Genomic DNA, 26,519 nt, shown 5'->3' with positions numbered 1-26,519 from the left:
CGGCAAACCGCGGCCAGTGGGGGCCGCGATCGGCCGAACCTGCTGCGTCAACAGGTAAATAAAATTGGCCCGGCCCGCCAGGGTGCTTACCCTGGCGAGCCGCGTGCCAACGTTGCCGACCCCTGGAGTAGGTGGATACAGATATTGCATATAATATTGTTACCTCTCTGCCAAGCAGTAGATGTCAGGCCTTGCAGGTCAGCTTGCCTTTGGAGGAGAAATCAGAGGTGTGGTGTATGAGTACACAAACATACACCAGTCCTGGAACAGAGGTTCTCACAGACAGCCTGCAGGCAATACCCTCTTCCAGGGTTCTCAGCCCACACACCAATGCCCAGTTTCCAGGAAACAACTCTGCCTCAAGAATGGACTGTAGTTAGAGATTAAAGCCAAGAGAAAACTCATTTGCTGCTTACCACATCTCCCCAAAAGAAACCCAGGCCCCCAAACCAACATCCCCTGGCAAGCATTTTCTTTCAAGTTTAAAATTTCCTCACAAATTAAGAAAAAGTTCTTGTAAGATGATGTGTAACAGCACCATCTAGTGACCCATCATAACAATATATATTTTCAAAAATATAATCTCCAACGTTTTTAAAAAGTGATCTGTAATTTAGATTAGTCACCAGAAAGCTGTATTATGCCAGGCTTCTGGATGAGGTAGAAAGGTAATCAGGAACTTTGATGATACAGAACCGATGTGAGAGGTCAGCATTGATATTCTGTTCTATTCTGGAGTGAGCCTGGGTAGTGTACAGTACAATCTGAAGGCTGAATAAGTGAATCTCTTTCTAAACAGCTGCAATATTTCTCTGCACGGACTTTGGTGTTTACTCTCATGATGTTTACACAAAAGATAAGTTATTGCTATAAATACAAAGAGGAGAAGATAGACTTTCTACTCAATCGGGGAAAAAAATATAAGGAATATTTTTAAGAGACTGTTTTTAGTAAGCTACGTTAATGGCATTTGTGTAACTGTTCAATAGGGCCAGGCCTAACATAAGCTACAGAGACAGCACACAGCCCATGCAGATGCAGTAAGAGCTCCTTATTCCTTCTTTCTTCATCTAATCAGAAAGACAAACCTAAAGGGGATTTTCATTCTGCAATCTTCAGGATGTGCAAGTGGTGATTTGTTCCAGTGAGCTAGAGAACCTCTCCTATTAGAGCTCCTTTTTCTGTTCCACAAAGCTAAGAGTGGAGGAGCCCAGAACTGTTCATTAATTGATATCCAAGAGCAATACAGATTTCTGCCACAGTTAAGAAACCCTGCTCTCTTAGTTTTGGGTTGGCTTGCATTGGACTGTTAGGTAATGAAAAAATGGTGGGATTTCCAAGAGCAAGTTAACAAAGGGAACCTTCAACATCATGCTTCAGGGCATGAAGGTGTTTCCTACAATGCTCCATACGACATTTTCCTCTCCATATAGCATTGCACAATTGGCCAGGTGAATTGGGGTGTGTTTGTGGGGTAGGAGTTGTCACTTTCTTCTGAAGCATCAGAAGGGGCCAAAAGTCTGATGCATTATGGCAAGTTATTACAAGTAACGGTGATTCTAGTCAAAAGAACTGAGACATTTGGAGGTTATTGTCAGTCACAATTGTGGGATGTATCACTCTATAATGACTCATTGCACTACCGAGCAATAATACTGAGGGCCTTCAGAGAGCTCTAAATGTAGATGAGACATCAGTCAGAACAATGTCGTTGTGTTATAAAGCACAGACTTCTTTCTGCAAAAGTGACTCGTAATCTGAGCCCTTCTATCCCACATGTCCAACCTGCTCTTTCAGCTGACACATGGGAATCCGCATTCAGATTCAGATTAGGAATAGTTGTTATAGGCACGGAGCTCAGAATCTCCCTATTTGCTGCTGATGTCCTTTATTCTCTGATCTTGGGTAGTTCATCTGTTTGTAAACATCTAAGAGCAATGATGAGGGATCAGCTAATTTTAGAGTTTTTAGGATTAGTTTTTGGTGTGAAACTATGCTGGTTTCAAATACAGACTAAGAGCAACATTCTGCTTTTATTTTCATGGGTGTAAATCTGGAGTAATGTAATAAAAGTAGCTTGACTTACTCCAGATTTAGTGATCAAGGATTTATACAAATGTAACTGCAGAGCTTGGCCCAAAGCATCATTTATAAGGTACTTTATATCAACTGTTCCTCAGAGGGCTTTACATGCCTAGAGAGCAGAATAGCCCCAGCCTGTTTAATCTTAATAAACTGCCTTTGCAATGCAATTTAGAAACCTGTTTACAATTCTGGCATGATAATTTCATGGTTCCTTGAGATGATTAATGCATCAAACCTGAGCCTTTCTCCAGAACACTTTATTTTTGCAGGTGCTCCTGATATAACTGCCTAAATAGTACAAGAACAAACTAGACAAAATGTACAGACACTTTATTTGGCATGGAAAGAAATCAAGGACACAGCCCTGCTACAGTTGCAAAAAATCAAAAGAGTATGGGGAATTTGGCCTTACTAAGTGGAAATTCTACATTTGGGTGGCCTTGCTGCAATCTGTGTGGGACTGGCAGTCATTGTCTCTGAATGAAAAGCTTGGTTTAACCTAGTATGCTATCAAATCCTCCCTTTGTAAGAGCTTTCATTTGGCAAATGTACTGCCAGAATTTCTCTGGCTGAGAAAGCGCTATCAAATCCTGTTATGTATAATATCATGAAAGTGGGCCTCTTAGTTTAAAACATTGAGTCAGACTAGGTTCTTCATGTTTTCTCCAACTGCTGATTTCTTTGAATTGTCCTTTAGCTAGGAAACTCCCAGACTTGAAAAATTAACAGGAAAACAAACAAAAAGGACTTAAAAGGATCAAGGAGTGTTTTGTAGGGCAACATATTAAATTATTCTAACAAGGTAATCTTCTGTATCAACCAAAATAAAATGTCTGTGTGTACCTATACGTATGGCATTTCTTATTTTCAACCCTGAACAGATGAAATAACAGCTTTCCAGACAAGGCTGAACATGAGGAAATCACCCACATATTTCTAATGAAGGATAAAGGTATCATGCATAGACAATCAATATATTACACATCTATGCTCCTTCTGTATCTTGGTAGGTGTGCAGCACAGTACACTAAACTGCTCACTAGGCTTTACTAATTAAGGAGCAAATCCTGTGCCCATGACTAGTTGTGCTGGGGAGAGGAATCTTCCCCTCACAAACTGGAATAGTTTCCCCAAGCCCTTTTGCAGGCCCCAAGAAAGGAAGAACCCATATACCAGCATATCCTCCTGACCTGCCTGTGCCACAAGCAGTTCTCTCTTTGCTGCTGCAGGATATGGAGCTGTGCACCAGTCCCCATCATCCAGGCCCCCTTGCATGGCAGAATTCTACTGCTAAGCAGCCTTCTGTGGTTGTGGAGGAGGCGTTTCATTTGTCCCATTATAGTGAATGGGAATCCTTACTTGTTCAAGGAAGGGCTGCAGGATCTGACCCTCTGACTAGCTGCCTGCAAAGTTTGTCAACATTCAATTGTGTATCATGTTCTCAACAGAGAAGGTTAGCGCTGAGGCTGAGAAGGCACTTCCATGCCAACCTCATTTTAGGTGCTCTTCCCTGTGGGTCCCAAGAAGTAGCCGTTCCCTGAGTACCTATGCAAAGGGAAGGGAAACTGAGTTATAGTTAACCCCTTGTTCATGGTGCCCCTACACTCTATTACAGTCATTATTAATGACTCATTAACAATCAGACTCACTATCCTTTTTTCAGGTCAGTCACTAGAATGTAAGCATAACACACTAATAAGCACTGAACTGGTCTGGTTTTCTCCTGTAAGGAGAGGGAGGGGGTACACAAGCCAATACATCATGGGAGGACCCCAATGTATAAGGCACATAACAGGCAGCATCCCCACTCCCTACAATAAAGTTAATACAATATATTAAAATTAGAAATAAACATCTCCCAGCCTCAACAGGCCCACCAATCTCAACCAAAGAATCTGGCATCAGGGCAACCAAATAGCCCTCAGAAAAACCACTGTACCAAAGAAAGCTTCTTGGGCAACAGCTTTAAAAGACTGTGGACACTTATGGTGCCATATAACAAGTAATGTAAATGATAATTCCCAACACAAAGAATATGGAAGAAAATGACTTAAAAGATTCAAACAAGTAAAGCCAAAGCAGTAGGGGGGGAAGGGGAGCACAAATTAGAAAAGGACAAACCTGCCTAAATGCATCACCCTTTCATCATCTGCATCAGCTGCTAATAAGGGATTTTGGTAGACTTCCTCTCGGAGAGAGTTCCATTGCTGATGGCCCTAGACTCAGGGCATGGCTACACTACAAAATTAAGTCGAGTTAATTTAAATCGACATCTAGCCGCTGCAGTAATTAATCAGTTGGGCGTGTCCACACCACGCTCATGGTCTCGGTGGAGTGCATCCTCACTAGCAGTGCTTGTGCATCCCACAGTGCAACTAGCCACAGGGGGAGTTGGAAAGGGCTTGTAATGACTCATGGGACCAAAACATTGTCGCAGGGTAGAATGGGAACATGGCTTCGACATCTCACAATGCAGTTTCCTCCCTCCCCTGATATCAATGGCAAACAACCCATACTTTTTGTGTCCTTTTTCAAAAGCCTGGCTTAGCCACGCATACACCATAGCCCGAGAGGCATGAACCCCACTCAGCTGTGCATTCTTGTTGTGAGCATTACAAACACCTCTCACCTTAACCTGCACTATTTCCAGAGCCGAGACAGGAGCTGCCATGCGGAACATTGCAACGTCCTTCGAGCAGTCTTGCTGCAAGCTGGAGCATGAAACAATTCCCAGTTGCTGCTGGCAGCCACGCAGCGGCTGAACATATTTCTGGTCCCAGGAAACGAGCACTGACTAGTGGGATTGCATCATTATGCAGTTATGGGATGACGAGCAGTGGCTGCAGAACTTTCGAATGGCCACTTTCCCGGAAATTTGTGCAGAACTTTCCCCAGCCCTGAAGCACAGCAACACTAAAATGAGATTTACTGTGACAGTGGAGAAGCGAGTGGTGATTGCTCTGTAGAAGCTTGCAACGCCAGACTGCTACTGGTCAGTGGGGAATCAATTTGGAGTGGGTAAATCCACCATGGAAGTTGTTGTGATCCAAGTTTGCAGGGCCATTAATCGATTTCTGCTAAAAAAGATGGTGACTCTGGGAAATATGCAGGACAGAATGGATGGTTTTGCCACGATGGGGTTCCCTAACTGTGGTGGGACGCTAGATGGCACACGTATCCCAATTTTGGCACCACCTTGCCAAAGAGTACATAAACCGAAAGGGAAACTTTTCAATGGTGTTGCAAGTGCTGGTGGATCACAGAGGGTGTTTCACCAACATCAATGTGGGATAGTCAGGAGAGGTGCATGACACACATCTTTAGGAACACAGGTCTGTTCAGAAAGCTGCAATCCGTGACTTTATTTCTGGACCGCAAAATAACCATTGATGACATACAAATGTCAATAGTGATCCTGGGAGACCCAGCCTACCCCTTGCTCCCATGGCTCATGAAGCCGCACACAGGCCCCCTGGACAGCAGTAAGGAGCAGTTCAACAATAGGCTGAGCAAGTGCAGAATGGTGCTGGAATGTGCCTTTGGACATTTAAAGGGTCACTGGCACAATTTGCTTACTAGATTAGATCTCTTTTTAAGTCGGGGTCCCAAGAGAAAGAATCTATTGCAGGCTGTTCACAGACTCAAGCAGACATTGCAGCATTGGTCTGTACTCCCTTCACAAACTTAAATGGCTAGAATATTTTTTTAAAGGACAGTTTGGATTATGAAGCACAACAGGTAGATTCTGGGGCAAATTCCACAGCCTGATAATAAGGTTTAGCATTATTTTAATTTCTGAGTTTAATTTAAAACAGACACACAAAATTCTCATAAATAAGGAGATTTGGAGCCAAGGGTGGCACACAACACAGTGGAAATCTTCCAATATCCTTCATATACCAGGCGGGCTATTGCTTCCAGCTCTGTATTTATCATCTCTCTGAAGAAGCATCATTTATAATTTCTTGGTTTACTCCCAGTAAAAATACAAAACCTTGTTACTTTCTTGGAACAATAGTGGTGTCTAGAATCCCTCTCTTTGATTACTTTATTATAGTAGTACGTGTAGCTATAAAATAGGTATAATGATACAAGCAGGATTTTTCTGATAAATTTAGTACAAACAAAAACTAAGGGCCTTACTTATATTACACTAGTGGGCAGCCAGTCACCAGTAGGGCTACTGTGATTATTGGACCTAAAAATGTACCCTAAGCTCAACTGCGTGAAGTACATGAAAGTTCACAAAATGTAACAACCCCCTAAGACCTTTTGCCTGCCTAGGAATTAACCATGGAAAACAACTTGACCCATTTTCAATAAATGAAATGGATAGGTGCAAGAAAACCAAATAGAAAAATTGAATTAGTCCAAACAAAAATGGCCTACTGATATAAGTCAAGGATGGTGGTGAGATATTTAGTAAACAAGAAAATGTGGGAACAAAGTTACCTATGCCAAGTTTGGCTTTACAGAAATAGATATAATTGGTGTACAAAATAATCAGGATAAAATGTGTCACTCACTGTTACTCTTTTTTTGGGGGGGGGGGGGGGGGGAGAGAGGGAGGGTCTGGATCTTAAAAAGAGACCATCCCCAGCTCATCTCCCAACTTGCCAGCATTGCAACTCATCTCAGCTTCCTCAGCCTCAAGTCAGAAAGAGCAGATGAGGGTAAGGGACTTGATTCTCAAGAGGAAAACCAGCTAGCCTTGTGCTTGTTTAAGGAATTTTGTTTTCATCTGAGAGTGCTGAAAGTCACTGCATCATCACGACATCCAGTCTTCACCCAATTGGGGGGCGGGGGGGAAGGGGGTATCTCTAATTGCCCCTTCCCTTGTTGTACTGCTTTCTATCCCCCTTCTTTCCTCCTCTCATTCTCTGGGCTTTTCATTCAATCCTGAAATCAACTATACTGCATTCATCCTTCCTTGTTAAGAAGAAAGAATCCAATCAGATGACATCCATGACCAGAGCCTGAACCGGGGTCTAAGCAGCAGGTGTCATGGTTGACTTGCCAGCTAAAGCATCCACTTATAATGAACCAGCTGTCCAGTCTTCCAAAAAAATATCAACAAAAGATGTGTTTCACTCATTTATTTTTTAATCCTGTTTCTGCGCTACCTTGCATCTGTCTGTTAACAGCAGGATAAGTGAATGCCCTTCACTCATCAGGACTGAGTGTAAAATGAACTTTTTCCTTTAAATCAAAGATTATTAATGATGTTTCTATTCTAAAAGGAGGGAGACTGATAGGGTCTGACTAAGTTTGTTTTGTATAATCACTCAACCACAGTTTCAATATAAATGTTTGTTTTAATTCCTTGTTCTCTTTATGTTTAATCAATAAACTGTCAACCTGAATGAATGCGTTTGCTGTCTGCCAAATAACCAAGTAAATCCAAGGTTTCTGTCAAAAATAACTCTGAGCCTATCTATCACCGTTTAATGCTGGACAGTGAAAGAGTTTACAAAGGTCTTTAACTCCTTAGGCCTTTAAAATCAGTATCAATACAACAGGGCCCCCCTGTTCTAGGTGATATACAATCAGAATAAATGATGGTCCCTTACAATTAATGATACAGTTTTTAAAACTTTTATTTAAATAAACAAAATAAATATTTGTAAAAATATATTTTAAATAAATCGAGACCACAGCAGTTTTTAAACATAGGAATCCAGCACCACCTTGTGGCCAACCAATGAAACAATTATTTGTTAAAATCATAGTATCATCCAGTTCAGATTCAGAACTTGTAGTTAATGAATACATTTTGGAACCATCTAGGTTTGGCAAAAACAAGGTTTTACCAAACCTCATAACAATTTTTTCCATGATTTTGTTTGGATTTAGTTATCCCCCTCTAGCACGTACAAACTCACTTATTGCAGGATTGGATTAACATAGGAAAGCTCGAAATAGTGAAACTGACTTTTTTATATTCGGTGCCCAAGCTGAGTGACATGAGTAGTAAACAAACCACATCAGTGTTATAAAGTATAAATTTGTAAAGCAGCCCAAGAATAAAGTATTTTGGAGTGTGTTCTTTCAAGGTTTTCTCGGTCTTAAGACCACCATTTAGTCATATGCAAACCTGCACTCATGCAAAGACTCCTGCTGGGAAAGCACTTACTGGACCAGGGTCTACATTGGTAAAGAATAATATAAACATTGAGACGTACAATAGAAACACAGCTACACTATTCATACATTGACAAATAGCATTGAGAATAACTTGCAGCCTTATTGACTATTTGATGTAGTAGGGTCAGATGAGTTCACCCAAGTTGCTCAGAAAAAACTGGATCAAATGCTGCCCGCAGTTACACCCATTCACCCCACTGGGAGTGAAGGTGCATTCATGGGAAGTTACCAGGACTGCATGAGTATTACTGAATGTGGCCCACCGTGTCTCTCTTTGCGCAATCTAAACAAGGGAATTGGAAGTTATCTAGTTTGTTTTAAGTAAGTTTAGCTTGGTAGCCATTATCACATGATTGCTTAAGACTCTAGGACTAAAGATTTGTTTACTTTAATGCAGCAAGCAACAGATATGACAGGTGCAACAAATAAGTTGTACCTACTGAAGGCAGAAACTGCAGCTGTTTGTTTCCCACCAGAACACCTTCTATTGCCCAAACTAGAAAAAGTCTTCTACCATTCTAACAGTCCAACTTTTTCCATGTGGTGAATCATTTTGTAACATACATCATTGATAGAGCCAACCTTTTCTTAAGCCCTCATCGGTTGATGATCAAAGTATTTCATTCTGTGCAGCAACAAGGAGTCTTTGCTGGTCCAGAGACTGGAGAATAGCTACTCTTTAGCTAGGTTTAGCATACAAATTTCACACCCTTATAATGCAATGGACTGGAAAACGCTTTTGTTGATTTGCATCCTATCCTCAAGAGCTTCTCAAAGTCTTAAAACATTTTACAATAATTTAAGAATTATATGCTTTCAGGCACAAACCCACTTGTCTTTTTGGATTATTTCACACTACTAGAGGCTGTTGATAAATAGTAGTGAGTCATTGCCCGGGTATTTGAGGAGCAAACACCTCTAGAAGTACAGAACTCTGCGAATTTTTCCACATTGACATCCACACATTGTTTTTTTTTGTTCAAGAAGAGCAGAGTCCACATAGCATTCATCAGCATTTAACCAATTCCTTGCTTGTAGGCGCTGAGACTACTTCACCACACACAAACTGTTCCTAAAAAAACAAAAACGAAGTGTTATAACTAATTTCCACTGCCGCCCTCACAAGCAGTATAAAGTAAGATAATTTTGTTTTATCTGGCAAAACAGTTTTATTATAGCCACAGATGCAACTGAAGCCTGAAATTAAACTTTCATATAAAAATATGCAAGAACTGATAACATACAAGTATGTTTCAATAGGCTTGTCATTTGGCTAACTAAAAAACATCATTGCTAATTTGGATTACGGAGGCTGTGCAATTAAGGTTGTAACTAGCTTCCTATTATAAGAACAATTTTATCTACTCTTCATTTAGTCTATCCTCCTACCAAAAAGAAGTTTCTTTTAAGGTATGTACGGACTGTGGGTAAGAGGGAATTGGGGAAAAAAAATATTAACGTGAATTTTGGAAAAAAATTCTAATTCAATATTTATTTTCAGTGTTTGAAAAATAGTATCAACAACTAGCTCCTATATATGGCATAGAAACTTCACATTTGATTTATGTGAGCTCCTTAACATAATCTAGTCAGTGCACAGGACGGTTTCTGCTAGTTTGAAATGTTTATTCACTCTGGGTTTTTGAACATATGCATATATGATTAGATTTCAATTATCTTTACGAACTTCAAAGCTCTGCTGATGGACTGCTGCGGCAGTAAAATGTAAATAAATTTTTGTTCTGTTATGTATTACACAACAAAAATTTATTTACAATATATGACTTTATCCTTAGAGTGCCCCTTTAATTTATAAAAAAACCCCAAAAGAATGCATCTACAATGACTTTTTTCTCATGGAAAATCTCCCACCATTGCTGGCAGCATAAATGTAAACTGGCTGTTGGCATTACCATTGTTATGTCACCTAATTATCTGGAGCAGATCTAGCCACATGAGGGAAAGACTGCCTGCATCCATCTATACTAACACCTATGCGGGTGGTACCAGTGCAACCACACAGTTCCTGAAATACAGGTAAGAAATTTCCTAGTGTATCCAGGGCCTGAGTGCAACTTCTCAGGAGACCTACCTGGATAAGCAATTTAAAGCTACCAGTGGCAGCTGTATGCATGCAGTCAGATGTCCTGGCTCAGAACATGTCCAGACTAGAACAGTGTGTCAACCAACATGTTATAATTAACATGTTTTTAAACTAGCGCGGAGGTTTAACATCTTCAAGAGTGTTTTACACAGTCACAGTTGACCCTAGAGGGAGCCTGGGGTCCTCTGCGACAAGCCAGCATGCTATTAAAGCGATAAACCCTGATTACACTAAGGACTGGATAGGGTTTAAAGATGTACCAGACACCTGTTTGCCTCAACGGAGTCGCCCGCTGCCACAAAGCCACCGAGGGAGAGAGACACTTGCATCCCCAGGCTCCCACTCACCCCTAGGCTGACCCCATTCTCACCTGGTCATAGATCACCCTCACAATCAAGGAGCAGCTGGGGCAGGTGGCCACATCCTCCCCATTCTCCAAATCCTCCTGCAACAGAGCCAGGGACACAGTCATTGCTCCGCAGCTGTGCTGCACTGCTGGTGTAAGGTTGTATTCCTCTGCCTGACCCGATGTGCTGCTTAGCTGTTATAAGCTTGCTCATGTGAGCTAGAGTGCTCACTAATATCTGCTATCCTCACTCTGCCCTTACTGCCTTGCTATTCACAGGGACTAAAGGGAGCAAATTGGAGGGGAGGGATGGACAGAATCTGTGTGTGGGAGAAACAATACACAAGAGGATTAAACAGCTGGATGAAGGAGAAGGGATGGGGGCAAAATCAGGGACAGGGTGCAAAAACCAGGGTTAAGAACCACAGTAAGGCACTGCCAGACAGTGGCAGAGGAAGACTCTGGGATAGGGAGGGGGAGAAGGGAAAACATTACCACAAATGGGAGCCATTTGCAGTTGTTACAAAAATACGGCAGGGAGCTGCTGCTCCCACACCCTCCACAAGACAGTATAATTCAGCACCCACTTCCCAGTCTATGTTCTTAAAAGCACAGAGCACCCAATGACTAGACAAAGCAGCTCTTCCCTTCTGATATGATGTATTGATCTGCTAAAGGAGTGAAATTTTTTTTACATCACTCTCCTCCAAAAGTTATAATTGTCAAACGTTTTTAGTGTTTAAAAGAATCTCATATTAGTTTATATGTCTGCATAAAGCCGCACAGCAGTTCACAGATTATCCTAGCTGCTGTTCTGATTACCTGAATCGGACTGCCTTTTTCTACATTTACAGTGGATTACAAGTTTCACTTCTTTAAATGATTTACTTTTAAAATGTTATTTTTATTACTCTTAGTACTTCATCATTTACCTTTGTTAACACTGTGCAGATGGATGTTACTGTGTTTATTTGCTATTAAAAATATAAACTAAGTCAAATATTAATAGTTGCTAGTAGCTTCAGCAATCACGTCTCAACATTTCTAGTATTGTGATATTTGTTTTTAATTCTAAATTTGTGTTTCTGGTTTGGTTTTTTTTTATTAGACAATTTTATTCTTTGGGGGTCATATGACTTCAAGACTGACTGATTTCCTGGGTTCGTGTCAAAACTTCTTCAGTTCCCTTTGATCTGCAAATGGGAACTGTCTTTGTCAACTGTTATTTGCCTCCCTATTCAGCACCCTAGTACTTTTTCCACGTGTCACCACTTGTGTATAGAACGTGGCTCCAAAATAATCACTAAAGGCCAAGTTTTTAAAAGACTGAAAGCACCTAAATGCCTTTAAAAATCCCCCCAGTCACCTAAATACCTTTAAAAAACTGGTCCTAAGGGCACTGTTCTACCTTGTATGAAATCCTTCTCACAGGTAAATTTTTACATGCAATATACAATAAAATATACAACCAAAGATGGATTCTTGTGGTTCTCAGTCTAACAATCATGTGTTATGCACCTGAAAGTAATGAAATTAAAAAACATTTCTTGCAATTTGCCTTTTTGTTTCTGTGCCTTCGGGGATACTAGCTTCATACTTTTGCTGTTACCCCTCCCAAAGAATCCATATACAGTAAAAGCTGTTTCCATGTTGGGGGAATGGGAGGTGCCAGTAAGTGAAAAACGCTGGTTAACTAAGAGGGAGGGAGTTTGGGTGTGGGGCTGGGGAGGAGGCTCAGGGTGCCGGATCCAGGGGGGTGCTCACCTCAGGAGGCTCCCCACAAACAGTGACCTGTCCCAGCTCCTCCTAGGCAGAGGTGCGGCAGCCAGCTCTGCACACTGCCCCGCCCCGAGCGCTGTCTCCGCAGTCCCATTGGCCGGAAACCATGGCCAATGGAAGCTGCAGGGGCAGCGCCTGCAGGCAGGGGCAGTGCACAGAGCTGCCTGCCACACCTCCGCCTAGGAGCAGCCGGGACAGATTGACACTTGTGGGGAGCCGCCCGAGTTGCGCGCCCCCCGGATCCGGCACCCCGAGCTCCCTCCCACACCCCAACCCCTCTCCCGTACCCAAACTCTCTACCAGAGCCCCCACCCCGCACCTCCTCTCATGCCCCAACCCCCAGTCCCGCACCCCCTCCCTCACTCCTAACCCCTCATGACCGTTCCTCTGCCTAGGAGCAACGGGGACATGTCGCCATTTCTGGGGAGCCATGCGGAGCCAGGTAGGGAGCCTGCCAACCCCGCGCCAACTAGACTATAAACTAAACTTTCTATGAAGATTAGAAATACCAGTTTATAGAGCTGTCCAGTTGGTACAGGGCTGGATAACACAGCTTTTACTGTACCTAAAATGGATGTACATTCCTATAACATTAAATACGGGTTTGGACCTCCAGGAATATGACCCCCCACCCTTTGTAACTGAAAACTTATTAAAAATCCTAATTTCTGTAAGTAATCTCCCATCCTCCAAACACTACGGTGCACAATTTACTCTTCTATTACTTCACTTGTTGCATACATACATGTTGATTTTTCTAGTAGATTATTTATACTCCTAATTGCATATTTTAATTTCACAGCCTTTTATGTATGCTACATATTTTATGATACATTTCAGTGATGTTCTTCATTCTGACATATTTACTGCTCTGTACTGCCAAAAATAAAGGATTCTTAAAAAAGGAATGATCCCATTACTTTTTCATTGATTGGGTGGGAGGGCATAGTGCTCTCATCTAGTTGGCCTTTGGTGGAACTAAAGTGCCTTGTCTGACTCTTTACACTACGTTTTTACAGCGGTATAGGTAATACACATTAGTTACCCCATTGGAAAAATACACATTTTCTTAGCACTGAGAACACAGATTACAATGCTGACTCGGATGTTAACGAATCATTATTATTCATAGTTGACAACTCTAATACTGTGTGGCTAACACTGTTTCTAAGTCATCAGCAGTATTTGTCTCTGATGTCTGCAGCCCCACCCCATTTGTACAGGTGTCATAGAGAACCAGTTAAAACGGGGGGGGTGGGGGGGGAATGGGAGGGAATTGATGAGGGAAAGGCCTGAGAAACGGTCTCTGAAATAAAATCAGAGGGCAACATGGCGATATGTTTGTGCCAAAGTACAGAAGTGCAAGTTCAATATATGTAACAGTGACAATGAGGGTGCAAGGGAGGCTGGATAGGGAACAATGGTAGATTTGTCGGCCTAACAGCTTGTGTTTAAAAGGCATTCATAAGTATTGCAAGTCCTGTTTACAACGCTTTACGCTGTTTTCAGCACGCTGGGGACACGAAGTGTCCCCTTACTGCGGACACTCGGTGGCCTAACCTGCAGTGGAAAGAGGCTAAGGAGGGCAAACGACACCTTCCTCCCGGGTTTTACCTACAACAGCCCCGCGGCTAACTGCACAACGCCTGCCCACGTTACAAGAATACCTGACTCTACCTGGGCCATGCCGGCCGCAACCCCGCATCGCAACGCGCCCCCCGCCGCCAGAGCGCGAGCGCGCCTAGCTCTCAGTAACGGCTACCGCTAGCGAGCCGAGCCGGCGGCCGTTGGTAACGTCCCGGGCCCCGCGCACCGATCGGGAGAGGCCGGGCTTTGTGCTCGCCCGCCCCCCTCGCGCTCCGTACCCGGGTGATGAGGAAGCGGTCCCCGCACGGGCACGGGTAGCTGTAGGTCTCGGTCTCCTCGTCGTACTCGAAGTCCTCGATCTCCACCTCATCATGAAACACCGACATCGCCGCCGCCGGCTCTCAAGTGCGCATGCGCCGTCCCTCTTCCCCCGTACTCACGTCAAGTACGCCGCCAGCCCACTTCCGGGCCGGCTCTTCTGTGTGCGCCAATCGCCTGTCAAGCCGGAAGCGCACTGCGCGTGCGCCGAAATCCATTTTCCGGCAGGCCATCACCCATGCGCCATTCACTCTCTAGGGGGCGGGGATGTTTCTGTGACAGACCCCGCCACATGCGTCACAAGCCGCGGGGAGCCAATGGGGAGAGAGCAGGGATTGCCTCAGAACCAGCGAGAGGGGGAAATGGGGCTGTTGGTCCCTTGTCAGCGCATATCCAGGGGAGAGCACAGATAGTCTCCCCACCCCCCCGGCCCGGGGCACAGCTCCTGACAGGGCAGGCGGTAGTTCTCTTGCCCTTTGGGCCACTGGGGCGTAGCCTGTCAGCGAACGTAGGGGCGTGGCCTTTATCACGTGACTACGGCACTGGCTTCGCGGTAGGCGGGCGCCCCCATCACATGATGCGGATGCGGCGCCGGTAGGGCAGCTGGGGTGCCGGGTGCACGAGGAAGGGGGAATGAGTGAGTTGCCCGTGGGTGAGGGAGCCAAACAGTCACTTAGCGGGCGCGCGGAGAAACAAGCCCCCGACCCCGCCTCTTCTTCCTGGGGTGGCGGCTGAGGCTTGGCTCGGCCCCTCTTCTCTGTCCCCGGCCGGGGGAGGCCCATGCGCCCGGGACCTGCCTAGGCAGCCAGGCGCTGGCACGGGCGGGGAAGCGGGGCAGGGCCCTGCCAGAGAGCGAGGGAAGAGAGGTGCATCGAGCCGCACTTAGCGCCCAGAGCTAAGGCGGGGACCGGCAGGACTCGTGCGCTGCCTGCGGGAGGTGGCGGAGTTATGTTTGGCCCTAGCTTTAGTCGGAGGTTTCCTGTGATGCGGCTTTTGGCCAGGTGTGACAGAAATCTGATACAGGCAATAGCGGTTCAGAAAGTGACAGACATAGGAGGGTGTGAGTGGCTGACAGCAAATGTTTCGACGTGGTGCTACAACTTAATCTAGCGATGGGGATCTCCTTCCTATAACGTGTTGCACACATGTATACACTACACAAAACCTATTGCTTATATGCTTATTAATAGTACCAGCAATCAGCTTTAGGATACCTCTAAAATAAGTTTGCAATTGTGACTCTTCTATAGAAGCGAAGGTATGTTTATAAGGCCCTCGTGTTATGCTCTTAAGAAAAAAGAAAAGAAGACTAGCAGCTCTTTGTAGGTACAGTAGAACCTTAGTTATGAACACATGGGGAATGGAGGTTGTTCATAACTCTGAAATGTTCATAACTGAACAAAACATAACTTTCAAAAGTTTACATCTGAGCATTGACTTAATACAGCTTTGAAACTTTACAGAAGAAAAATACTGCTTTTAACCATCTTAATTTAAATGAAACAAGCACAGAAATGGTTTCCTTACCTTGTCAATTTTTTTAAACTTTCCCTTTTTTAGTAGTTTACATTTAACATAGTACTGTACAGTATTTGCTTATTTGGTCTCTGCTGCTGCCTGATTGCCTGCTTCTGGTTCCAAATGAGGTGGTTGACTGGTCACTTCATAACGTCACTGTTTGTAACTCTGAGGTTCTACTGTATATTGTTTTCTAACAACATTAGTGGATTGACATTTACAGTAGTGCACTCTGCAAACATGTTTTACTATCATCTAAAATGGCTTGCTGTCCTTGAGAAACTTGAATACCATTTGGAAAACAACAAGTACTGTGGTCAAACAGAATTTTAGCCCACGCTGTTCTTAGAGAGGGAGCAAGCAGACTGGATCCACTGTAGTGCTGTCCTGTGTGGAAGGAGAGGAACAAGGAAGTAGCACCACATCTCTAATAGGATGGAGAGGGAAAGGGAGGAATAGAGTGACTGGAACTGCTGCTGCTTTTCTTGGAGGGAACGGAGAGGAGAGGAAATGGGAAGTAAGGAATGGAGCAGTTCAAATGAACAGGAGCTGGGCAAATGAAAGCCCCCGTGCACATCTAGGAGGGCAGTAGCTCCCAAATAACATATCTGTTATAGAGTGCTTATTATCAAAGCACTTCATAATCTTTTTTAAAAAAAGATGCGCTGCAAAAGATTCAGTTTGACTAGTTTATTTTAAACAGTTGTGTTTTGAATGTGTTTGCTTCCCTTCAGTAGTTTGATAAAATTGAAGCTAATCTTCTTTCCACCTTTACTTGACAGTGCTATGGTTCATTAATAGGCAGGGGTTGTTGTCCTTAATTCATTAATGGGAACAGAAAACATCCAGAAGTAATTTCTGGGGTAGAGTGGGGGATAGCACAGAATTCATTAACTTAGGGAGAGGAACTCAGAATTCGTTCATAGGAGAGCATGGAATTTATTAATTATAGGGTGATGTGTTAGAATTGATTTTGTTGGGAGTGGGAAGTGATTACATGGCAATGTAAATTATATAGGGGTAGCTTTGAGGGAGCATGCTTGGTGGAACAGATTTCTTCCACCAACTAGTAGGCTTAGCCTTGGTCTACACTCCCAACCTACGTCAGTATAACTACATTGCTCACAGGTATGGAAAATCCACATCCCTGAGCCACACAGTTATACCGACCGAACTCCAGGCGTAGACAGCACTATGTCAGTGGGAGGACACAGCTACTGCCTTTTGGGGAGGTGGAGTACCTATGCCAATGGGAGGAGCTTTCCTCTCGGTGTAGATAGCATCTTCATAAAGTGCTACAGCAGCGCTGTAAGTGTAGACAAGCCCAAAGGTCATGTTTACACTACCACTTGTGCCGGCAAAACTAATGTTAGGGGTGTGAAATAAAACACCTCCTGAACGACGTAAATTTTGCCAGCATAAGTGGTAGTGTGCACAGAGCTATGTCAGTGGAAGAGCTTTTCGTTAAGTGGTTTTATTATGCTGACAGGCGAGCTCTCTCCTGTTGACTTAGAGTGGCTGCACAAGTGATCAGTACAGCTGTGCCGCTATAAGCTCGCTGGTATAGACATGGTCTTAGTCTTTAGGTGACTATTGTGTGTGTTCAGGGAATCTTTCAAGCCCTGATGGAGGCCTGGGCTACACTAGCGGGGAGGTTCGAACTAAGATATGCAACTTCTTAGTTGACTTACCTGGCTGTCCTCACGGCGGTGAGTCAGCTGCCGCGGCTCCCCCGTCGACTCCGCCTACTCCTCCTGCCGAGGTGGAGTACAGGCATCTATTCGCGGATCGATTTATCGCATCCAGACGAGACGTGATAAATCGATCCCCGATAGACGTCCCCTGAGTATTGCAGCTCTTACAGCAAAGCTCAGTCTTTGTGTTCAGTATAATGACTTACTATTTAGCTCATATTTTGGCCTTGCCTTCCCCAATTTTTAAAGTCTTAATTTAAAGATAAAAACCACTCTCCTCTTGAAGGGCACTGTCAAGTGAAGGTAGAAAGAAGGTTAACTTCAACTTTATCAAACTACTGAAGGGAAGCAAACACATGCGAAACACAACTGTTTAAAACAAAGCAGCCAAACGGAATCCCTAAAAGTAAGTTACAATGGGATTCTAAAGTTAGGCCATTTACCAGCAGATGTGGTTATAGTTAGTAGAACTGGTTTTTAAGGATATGGGAGGATTAAACAAGAAGCATCTCTGAAAAAGGACAGTGATGTTACTTGTTTTATAAATTTTGTGGATTATGTCAAAAGCCTTAGGTATTCTGATATCTTATTTACAGTTGGCTATTGATTTTCTTAAATGTACTTAGCATCTTTGATATTGTGATGTTGTCACATGACGTTACAGTTATCTGTCTGTACACGGTTTGACATTAAGGGAAAAAGCTACCTGCTGCCGTGACAGGTATTTTTTTAAAAATACCTGCCTATTCTAGTCTTTTCCTATGCAATTTAAATCAAGTCCCACAATCAGCAACAACATTGTGCTAAGCCTTCACAGAGTTTGGGAGAAATCTGTAGACCATATTAAAAAAACATTTGTCTTATTTTCTTCTCACTTCTTTTTGTCAGTTCTAACTTTTTGTGGAAATATATTGTGACTTTAATATATATGAAAATAGTCCATTTGACAGATTGCTAATCAGCATCTTCTAAAAATGTGTGTACTGTATAGAGTATTGTTTAAATTGAGTATTCTATAGCATATACTGCAGCAAAAAGTTTTTACAAACCATTGTTCAGTCCTGGTGCCTTATGACAAGACACTTTTATAGAATCCTATATTAAAAAGTTGCAGTGTACTGTGCAGATAAACACTACAAAGTGATCACAAATTGAGAAATGTTAAAAGTAGCAGCAGCAAACACTTCTTAAGTCTGAAATTGGGCATTTTAAATAAATAATAAATGCATTCCATTTGAGGGATCTACTTCCATTTTCCTCTACTTCTATTTTCACAAGATTATGGACAGTAGACTTTATTCGGTAACCAGCCAATGCAGTTCTTAGTGAAAGCCTAGAACATACAGTATAATCAGTCAGGCATACTGGATTGTTGCCATTTTAAAGAATTTACAGTGGAAAAAAACAAAAAAATCCCTTCTAAAATCATTACAAAAATCCAGTGTATGTCAAAGTAAGATTTTTAAATGTGAAGGAGAGATTAAGAATACTTGTAGAGATGCAAGAGGCTGCGACATCAGTAAACTGCATCCTAAAAATGAGATCAAGAATTATGATAATCCAATCTCAAGAAAAACACAGGCATGTACCAACAGAAAGACATAGTGGTTCATTAGGGGGCCTGATCCGGAAAGTGAAGCCAAGGGGATTTCCTAGTTTGTTTTCTTGTACTATTCTTGATCACTTCGCTTTTGTCTGGTTGGTGCAGCTGCTTGTTCAGATAGTAGGTGGTTTTGAATCAAAGCTATATATTCACCTTATTTTGTAACTGTCTGCACCTTCAGATGAAAATGTACTGTTTAGGCTTTTACAAACATGAGTCTTATTGAGGACAGACAAATCACTATAGTGCATTATGCTTATTGCATCATCATGGTGTAGTGTCATCGTTTTTAAAGATAGTTTTTGAATGGTTAGGAAAGAGGGTGTGTGCAAGTGTCCTAGGCAGTTGCTATATAATCTTTCCCTTGCTGTCCAACCAGTATACCCCCTCAGTGATGACCCGGAGGGATGATTTGTAAGGGTGAGAAGATCGTTGTCTCCATGCCTGTTCAATTCTTTGCTATCTTTGATGAGATTACAATTTTGGTTGATTTTTGTGCTGTGGGCACCTACCCCTTGGGAATGAACTGTGACCAATCTATTCCACATGGACCACTTAAAGAAAAAGGTTTCTTTTGAAATAAAGTAATTAGTATTTGATGGATATAAAATATATACCCCAAATTAACTATGTTTTATAGTTTAGGATAAAGGGGAGATGTTCACAGGATATTGGAGGTTTTGAACGGTTTTCAAACCTGATGCCTATTGATTTACAGATGAAAGCAATCAAGCTGAATAATAAGAAGTTGTTTAATAATTATTTTAAATTGAATTTTCAGGAGCTGGTGACTTTGACCAGGGAACACCATGGCCCACACTACCATTTCTGCAGCTTTTGCTATTCCTCAGTTACTGAGAGGTACTGCTCGAATTTCCCCCGCTCATTCTGCATTGTTACGGTTGAAGTACTCTGCTTTGTGTTCCTGCACAATGAATGGGTAGGTTATCAGTCTACCAACACGACTAAAAATTTTGTTTTTAAAGAGATTGTGATAACCGTGTTATGAGTGTCAGAGGCTGAACAAACTTTAAAGAATTATAGAAATACTCTATCAATCACCTGGTTGTATTTTAAAGACATTAGTAAGTAGGGCTGGCTGGCGCACAAGAATTCTAGTCACAAAAAATGTTGAGGTGTTCAAATTGGGTTTTTGAAATCTTTCAACAATTTTTGTGAAAAAAAAAATATGAGGGAGACAGAAATAACCTAGTGCTTAGGGCACTTACCTGGGTTGAGGGAAACCCTGGTTCAAGTCCCTACTCTCCCTGGCCCAGATGAGTGCCCTAACCACAGGCTATAGAGTTAGTCTCTCTCTGTCTATCTCTACTATTAGAGTTCCATATTGTATAACTAGGTAAATATTCATGGGCGAGAGGTTCTACAGCCCAGTGGTTCTCCACTAGGGGTACATGTACCCCTGGGGGTACTCAGAGGTCTTCTGGGGGTACATCAACTCATCTAGATATTTGCCTAGTTTTACAACAGGCTAGATTAAAAGCACTAGCGAAGTCAGTACAAACTGACAATGACCTGTTTATACTGCTCTATTTTACTATACACTGAAATGAAGTATAATATTTCTATTCCAGTTGATTTTATAATTATATAGTCAAAATGAGAAAGTGAGCAATTCCAGTAATAGTGTGCTGTGACACTTGTATTTTTAGGTCTGATTTTGTAAGCAAGTCGTTTTTAAAGTGAGGTGAAACTTGGGGTACACAAGACAAATCAGACTCCTGAAAGGAGTACAGTAGTCTGGGAAGGTTGAGAGCCACTGCTATAGCCTGGTGGTTAGGGCACTTACCTGGGATGCAGGAGATCCAAGTTTAAGTCTCTGCTCTTAATCAGGCAGAACATAGACTTGAACTTTGGCCTCCCAAATCACTGGTGGGTAATCACCAGGCTTGGCTATTATGGTGTGTGGGGATCTCTCTCTGGTTGTGACCAGAATTTCCGCCCTGGACTAGAGAAACCTGTGTGATGAAAGTTTTGTCGAAACGAATGTTCCTGTGAAAAGTTTAGTTTTTGGCAAATGAGTATTTTCTATTGAAAATTTCCCAACCAGCTCTAGTGTTAGCCTTCTAAGATTAAATCTGAGGTGAGATTAGTGTCTGACTTCATTTAATTTTTGTTTAAATTAACATAGTCTAGAATGGCAGATTGATTAAAGTGGTTAAATTGTCAATAGAAATTCCTACCATTTAAGCGAAGCACTAATGCTTTGCAGTTGCAGTAATGACGTTAATCTTGATTTGCTTTTTGTTGAAGCACAATGAAATCCAAAAGGAAAATGGATCATCTGGAGAGAACGGCAAATAACTTTCGACAGGAGGTTAGTGTTCTGTTCTGCAGAACTGAAATGTTTTTCTTTGTGTTATGAAGAGACTGGATAATCCTATTTGATGGTGATTAGGCTTCTTTCTTTTCTATACAAGATTTTGTGCCATTTGTCTTTTTTTTTTTTTTTCATTTTTTTTTCGAAGACACTTTTGTAAAAAGGCATGGTTTTTTTTTGGATGGGTGAAACAAAATGATGTTAAAGAATGAATGGCTGTCATTCTTTTTTTGACACGTTTAATCAGGAATTAGTAGTCTCCTAGTTCAGTTTGGATTGTTCTAGTTAAGGAAATCTTAGTCACTTATTATTTGTATTACCATCATTGATACATAGGCTTTTAAGGAACCATGGGATTTCCCCCCAGAGAACATCTTTTAGAGGTATCTGATATGTACAGTAACTCCTCACTTAACAAAACAGCATTAACTGGGACGATGTTATTAGGTCGCTGGTCTATTAGAGAACATACTCCTTTAATGTCCTGCACTGTTTCCTTATAACATTTGGCTCCCGCTGCTCTGCCCGCCGCTTCTGCCGGGGAGTGGGGTAGGGGCGCGGGGGCTTGCCCTGTTCCGCCCGCCCAGCGCTCCTACCGGGGAGCAGGGGTGGGGGCTTGCCCTGCTTGGAGCGCTGGGCGGAGTGGGGCAAGTCCCCTTGCCCCGACCCTGCTCCCCGGCTGGAACGCCTGGAGTGGGGCAAACCCTTGCGCCCCGACCCTGTTATGCCCCTGTCTCAACCAAGCTTCACAATCAGTGGTGAGTACAGTATTAAATTGTTTGTTTAAAGTTATTTAAAACTTACTGTACATGTATACAATGTCTTTTGTCTGGTGAAAAAAATTTCCCTGGAATTTAACCCTCCCTGTTTACATTAATTCTTATGGGGAAATTGGATTTGCTTAAAGTTGCATTTTTCAAGAACATAACTAGGATGTTAAGTGAGGAGTTACTGTATTGTGAACTTCCCTACTCTTTGATTTAAGAGGTGAAAGTGCTGCATCTTTAACAGAAATTTTTTCTTCTGTTTGGAATGAATTAGTTTAAATAAGTTAACAAAAGAGTTGCAGATATTTTGAATATAAATAACTTGCTTTCTTCATTAATAAGGTTTCAGTAGTAAAGTGATTCTACATCTTTTTTTGAATTTCAATGCAGCTGGGAAGTGGAGCTGTGTTAAGGGATGGGGATTGGTTAGCTTGAAGAGGGAATGGAGAACTTTGCAGGGCAAGTAAAGAAAGGAGGGTTCAGTGCTGCTACCTCAACTTTCTGGAACATCTGGGAACTTATTTTTTTCCCCATGCTTAATTTATTCTTAGTTGTTACATGTTGTCACTTTATTTCTGACCAGTTAGAATAGGTCCTTTCAAATCTCCTGTTTAGCTGTAAACCCTATGTAGTTAGTAATTGGCTTCCCTCTCCACATTACCTTGCTTGGTTTTTGTAATCCTTTGGAAAGATTAATGGAGGATATTTCTGTGTTGCAGTAATGTGGATGAGTACACTAGTTATCACATACTCAAGGATGTAGCACAAATAGCAAGTGCAAGAAAGACTGGCTGAAACTTTGTCCATCTACAATGAAATCCAGATGAAAAAAAATGAATGTCTGGGTCTTTTATTCTGCCAAATCTTGATCTGGGCTAGTTGGTTACTCTTATGGATGGTCAGAATCTTCTCTGAGGGTCCTTGATCACCCTACATCAGGGGTAGGCAACCTATGGCACGCGTGCCAAAGGTGCCACGCGAACTGATTTTCAGTGACACTCACACTGCCCGGGTCCTGGTCACCGGTCAGGGGGGCTCTGCATTTTAATTTAATTTTAAATGAAGTTTCTTAAACATTTTAAAAACCTTATTTACTTTACATACAACAATAGTTTAGTTATATATTATAGACTTATAGAGACCTTCTAAAAACATTAAAATGTATTACTGGCACACGAAACCTTACATTAGAGTGAATAAATGAAGACTCGGCACACCACTTCTGAAAGGTTGCCAACCCCTGCCCTACATAAAACTTAGTTTTCTGCACCAACTTACTATGGAGTAATAATTAAAATTCCAGTGTTTTGTCAAAAATGTAGGCCAAAGAAGAACTCGGGGGGGGGGGGGGGGTTAGGAAGGGAAGGGGAGAAGGAATGTCAAAAGTGTATGCACATTTCCGGCACTAAGAGCATTACATAAGAGAAACATTTAAATAGCCTACCTGACACTTGTCTCGTTAACCAGTATGACTGCATTTCCTGTTTAATATTGTCTATTAAAGTGGAAAAGAAAAGTACACTACTCTAACTTTGTTTTAAGTTGGCAAGTGTCCTGTTGTTTTACTGGACAGTAGACATGTTCAAATGTTGTTTTATGGAGAAATTCATTTCCTGCCATGTGTTTTAAATTAGAGCAAGACTGGTTAAAGTTTCATTTGTTAAATTATTTGATCTTGTACAGATGAGAAATAGCACAATCATGTGTTGTAGGAAACATCAGACTGGGAGAGCTAATGTAGTAGATGGCATTAAACATTTTTTAAATGTTTTACAGCCTAGGACAGAGACTGGCCTATTTACAAAACCTAGTAATTCTGTTTTGCTGAATTTTCAACAACAACTGAAAAAAGTCCGCTAGTGTTGTGCCCCAGATGTCTCCAGAGGGGGGCAGGGCCCAACCCCTGCTGGCGGCCCCAGAAACCAACACCAAGGTGGTATATCCAGGAGCACCAGGGAGGGGGAAGAGGCCACTGCTTCCCTCCCCCACCCCAATCACACCCCAGGAGGCTATGGCTGCAAGAAAAGCCCCTGGTGGCTGCATGCGGCCACAGTAGCCGCGTTTGAGAAACGCTGCACTAGAGTGAGGGCAGAATGCTTATTCTGTGAACAGCCACATGATTCCTATTGGGAGATCTCTCCTTCAGAGATACCATTCTGAACAGATCTTAGTTATATTTCTGTTTTCTGTTAGTTGAACAGTTTTACCTAACTAGGTAACCCAGCAGTTTCCAAACAATGGGTCATGATCCCAACTGGGGATCCTGAGTGTGGGGAAAATGCCACTTTACAAAATGGCATCCTTCGCACAGTATAACCTTGCATGTACCTTTTGTGCAAGGGCACACTGTGTGGAGGATGCCATTTTATGGCACAAATTGGCATCTTCGATGTGCGTGACCTCACACTGTGTCTTCCAAGCTGTCTAGAGTCATGGGAAGCAATACCTCTGAAAATGGGGTCATACAGAGTGTAATGGTCAGTGCTCGTTGGAAGCATCACCTAGTGATTAGGGGTTAGGCCCTTCTTAATGCAGAGAGGGATGGTAGGGGAGCCTAGATCCTCCCACTCCACCAGGCTCTAGCCCAGGGCTTGTAAGGGTTCAGCATTCAGGAGTACCTTACGGCTGCCCTCCCTGGGACCTTTTTTACCACCCACTTTGTTGTCCAAGTTTTGTTCTCTATTGTGAAACGGTAATAGAAAAAGGTACTAACGGTACCTTCATTATGTCTGGGTCCAGCAGATAGGCTCATTGTCTCTAAAAGTTGGCTTCTGCAGCACCCCTCCTCAGGAGCTGGTAGGGTAGCCTTCTCCCTGCTTTGTACAAAAAAAACCCTTCTGAGCTTTTTGGCTTCCTTTTAAGCTCCACCTCAATCTGGGTCATGCTCTGCAGGTGCGGCTGGGTGGGGTCATCAGAGCACAGAATTGCTCTTTAACCCCTTCAGCTCTAGTGTGAGGTTTCCTATCACACAGAGAAAAAGTTTGGGAACCACTGGTGGTAGCCGCAAATTCACCAAAGATCACCTAACATACAATTTAGCAAGCACAGTAATAGTCCGATGGAAACTGATGGAACAAGTACCTTGCTGAGTCAGGGCCATAGTGACTGTTTATAGCCATTCCATTTTAGAGATTTTTGGATATCTGAAAAGAGTCTTTATTTTGAAGATTACTTTACGATTTCCACTATCATTCAGTTCACATGTTTGCTGGGTGTGAATGTTGTACATTATAGATGTTCAGTAAAAATAGCCAGATGGGGATAATGTTGCATGTTTGTATCTAGATATATCTTACTTTTTTTTTTAAAAGTAATCTAGAATGTATATAGTTCAATTTAATCTGGATGAAAATAATTTAAATTTATACACAGGTTTAGATTAACCCTGATTAAAATTTCCAAAAAATCTTGGAGTTGTTGTATACATTTAATGAAGTGTGGTTTTCTGTGTGATTCCATTATTTTTTTTTATTATTTTCCCACTGTGGTGGATACGTGGTAATGTTTTAAAATTATGAAATGCTATAGTTAATGATGCATAACTTCCATGGACGGTCTCAAGCACATTTGCTGAAAATGACACTACTGTAATATAATGATTCATTCTCCTTTCTCTAGGTTATTACTCCAGCAAAAGTGTGTGGCATCACCAATGAATCTGAAACAGTTAAAAGACTTCGCTTGGCTGTCACAAATAAGGATTTTACTTTTAAAGCAGGACAGTGGTAAGACTTCTCTCTGATTTTGTGGGGGGGGAAATTGCTTACAGAAAGTCCAGGATGATGAAATGTTAAAAGGAAGATACTGGGATAATGATTCTCCATTATATTTATATAACATACTATTTTAGTCATAAATGCTGTATAAAACAGCTGTTAAATTCAACCTCATAATTGTAAACTGTGCTTTATTAAATACATCCATATTCATACAAATAGAAAAAAAATTAATATTTGCCAGTTTTCATTTTGATTCCTTCAATGATGACCTGTGGTTTATATCCATTAACTTATTGCTCTATGAATCTCTTTACACACTACTTGTATTCCATTACTCTGATAGCTAGCTGCACAATGGAGCAGAGACTGAGTGCTGCAAATGTGAAAGTTAATTTTAATTTGGTTTTACAGTTTTATAATTAAAAAACTCTAAAAAGTTATGTTGACCTTTGTCCCCCTAAAATTAGATCTGCTGGGTTAGTTTGGGTAGGTGTATACTTGAAAACAAACCCAATTC

General features: G+C 42.1%; 2 protein-coding genes across 3 annotated transcripts in view; one reads left to right on the top strand and one right to left on the bottom strand.

The window, feature by feature from the left end:
- Positions 1–7,449: 7,449 nt before the first annotated feature.
- DPH3 (diphthamide biosynthesis 3) lies at positions 7,450–14,431 on the bottom strand. Of its 2 annotated transcripts, XM_024197911.3 has the most exons (3): positions 14,324–14,431; positions 10,704–10,778; positions 7,450–9,301 (listed from the first exon to the last, which is right to left on the bottom strand). In XM_024197911.3, the coding sequence occupies exons 1-3, from the start codon at positions 14,429–14,431 to the stop codon at positions 9,239–9,241; spliced, it is 246 nt and encodes an 81-aa protein (XP_024053679.1). In that variant the 3' UTR covers positions 7,450–9,238. The 2 variants fall into 2 exon arrangements, with proteins under 2 accessions (XP_024053679.1, XP_024053680.1); XM_024197912.3 differs by lacking the exon at positions 10,704–10,778.
- Positions 14,432–14,784: 353 nt separating this feature from the next.
- The window catches only part of OXNAD1 (oxidoreductase NAD binding domain containing 1), a 31,415-nt gene continuing 19,680 nt past the window's right edge, over positions 14,785–26,519 (top strand). The window contains exons 1-4 of the mRNA XM_024197905.3: positions 14,785–15,000; positions 19,960–20,118; positions 21,450–21,513; positions 25,902–26,008. Coding sequence (XP_024053673.2) covers positions 19,988–20,118; positions 21,450–21,513; positions 25,902–26,008 — 302 coding nt within the window. The 5' untranslated portion in view covers positions 14,785–15,000; positions 19,960–19,987. The remainder of the gene's footprint in view (positions 15,001–19,959; positions 20,119–21,449; positions 21,514–25,901; positions 26,009–26,519) is intronic.

The sequence above is a fragment of the Terrapene carolina genome, unplaced genomic scaffold (assembly GCF_002925995.2).
Source record: "Terrapene carolina triunguis isolate 2854851 unplaced genomic scaffold, T_m_triunguis-2.0 Scaffold84, whole genome shotgun sequence".
NCBI classification, from domain to species: Eukaryota; Metazoa; Chordata; order Testudines; family Emydidae; genus Terrapene; species Terrapene triunguis.
Note: the sequence above shows the minus strand (reverse complement) of the source record. Positions and strands in the feature narration are given on the sequence as shown.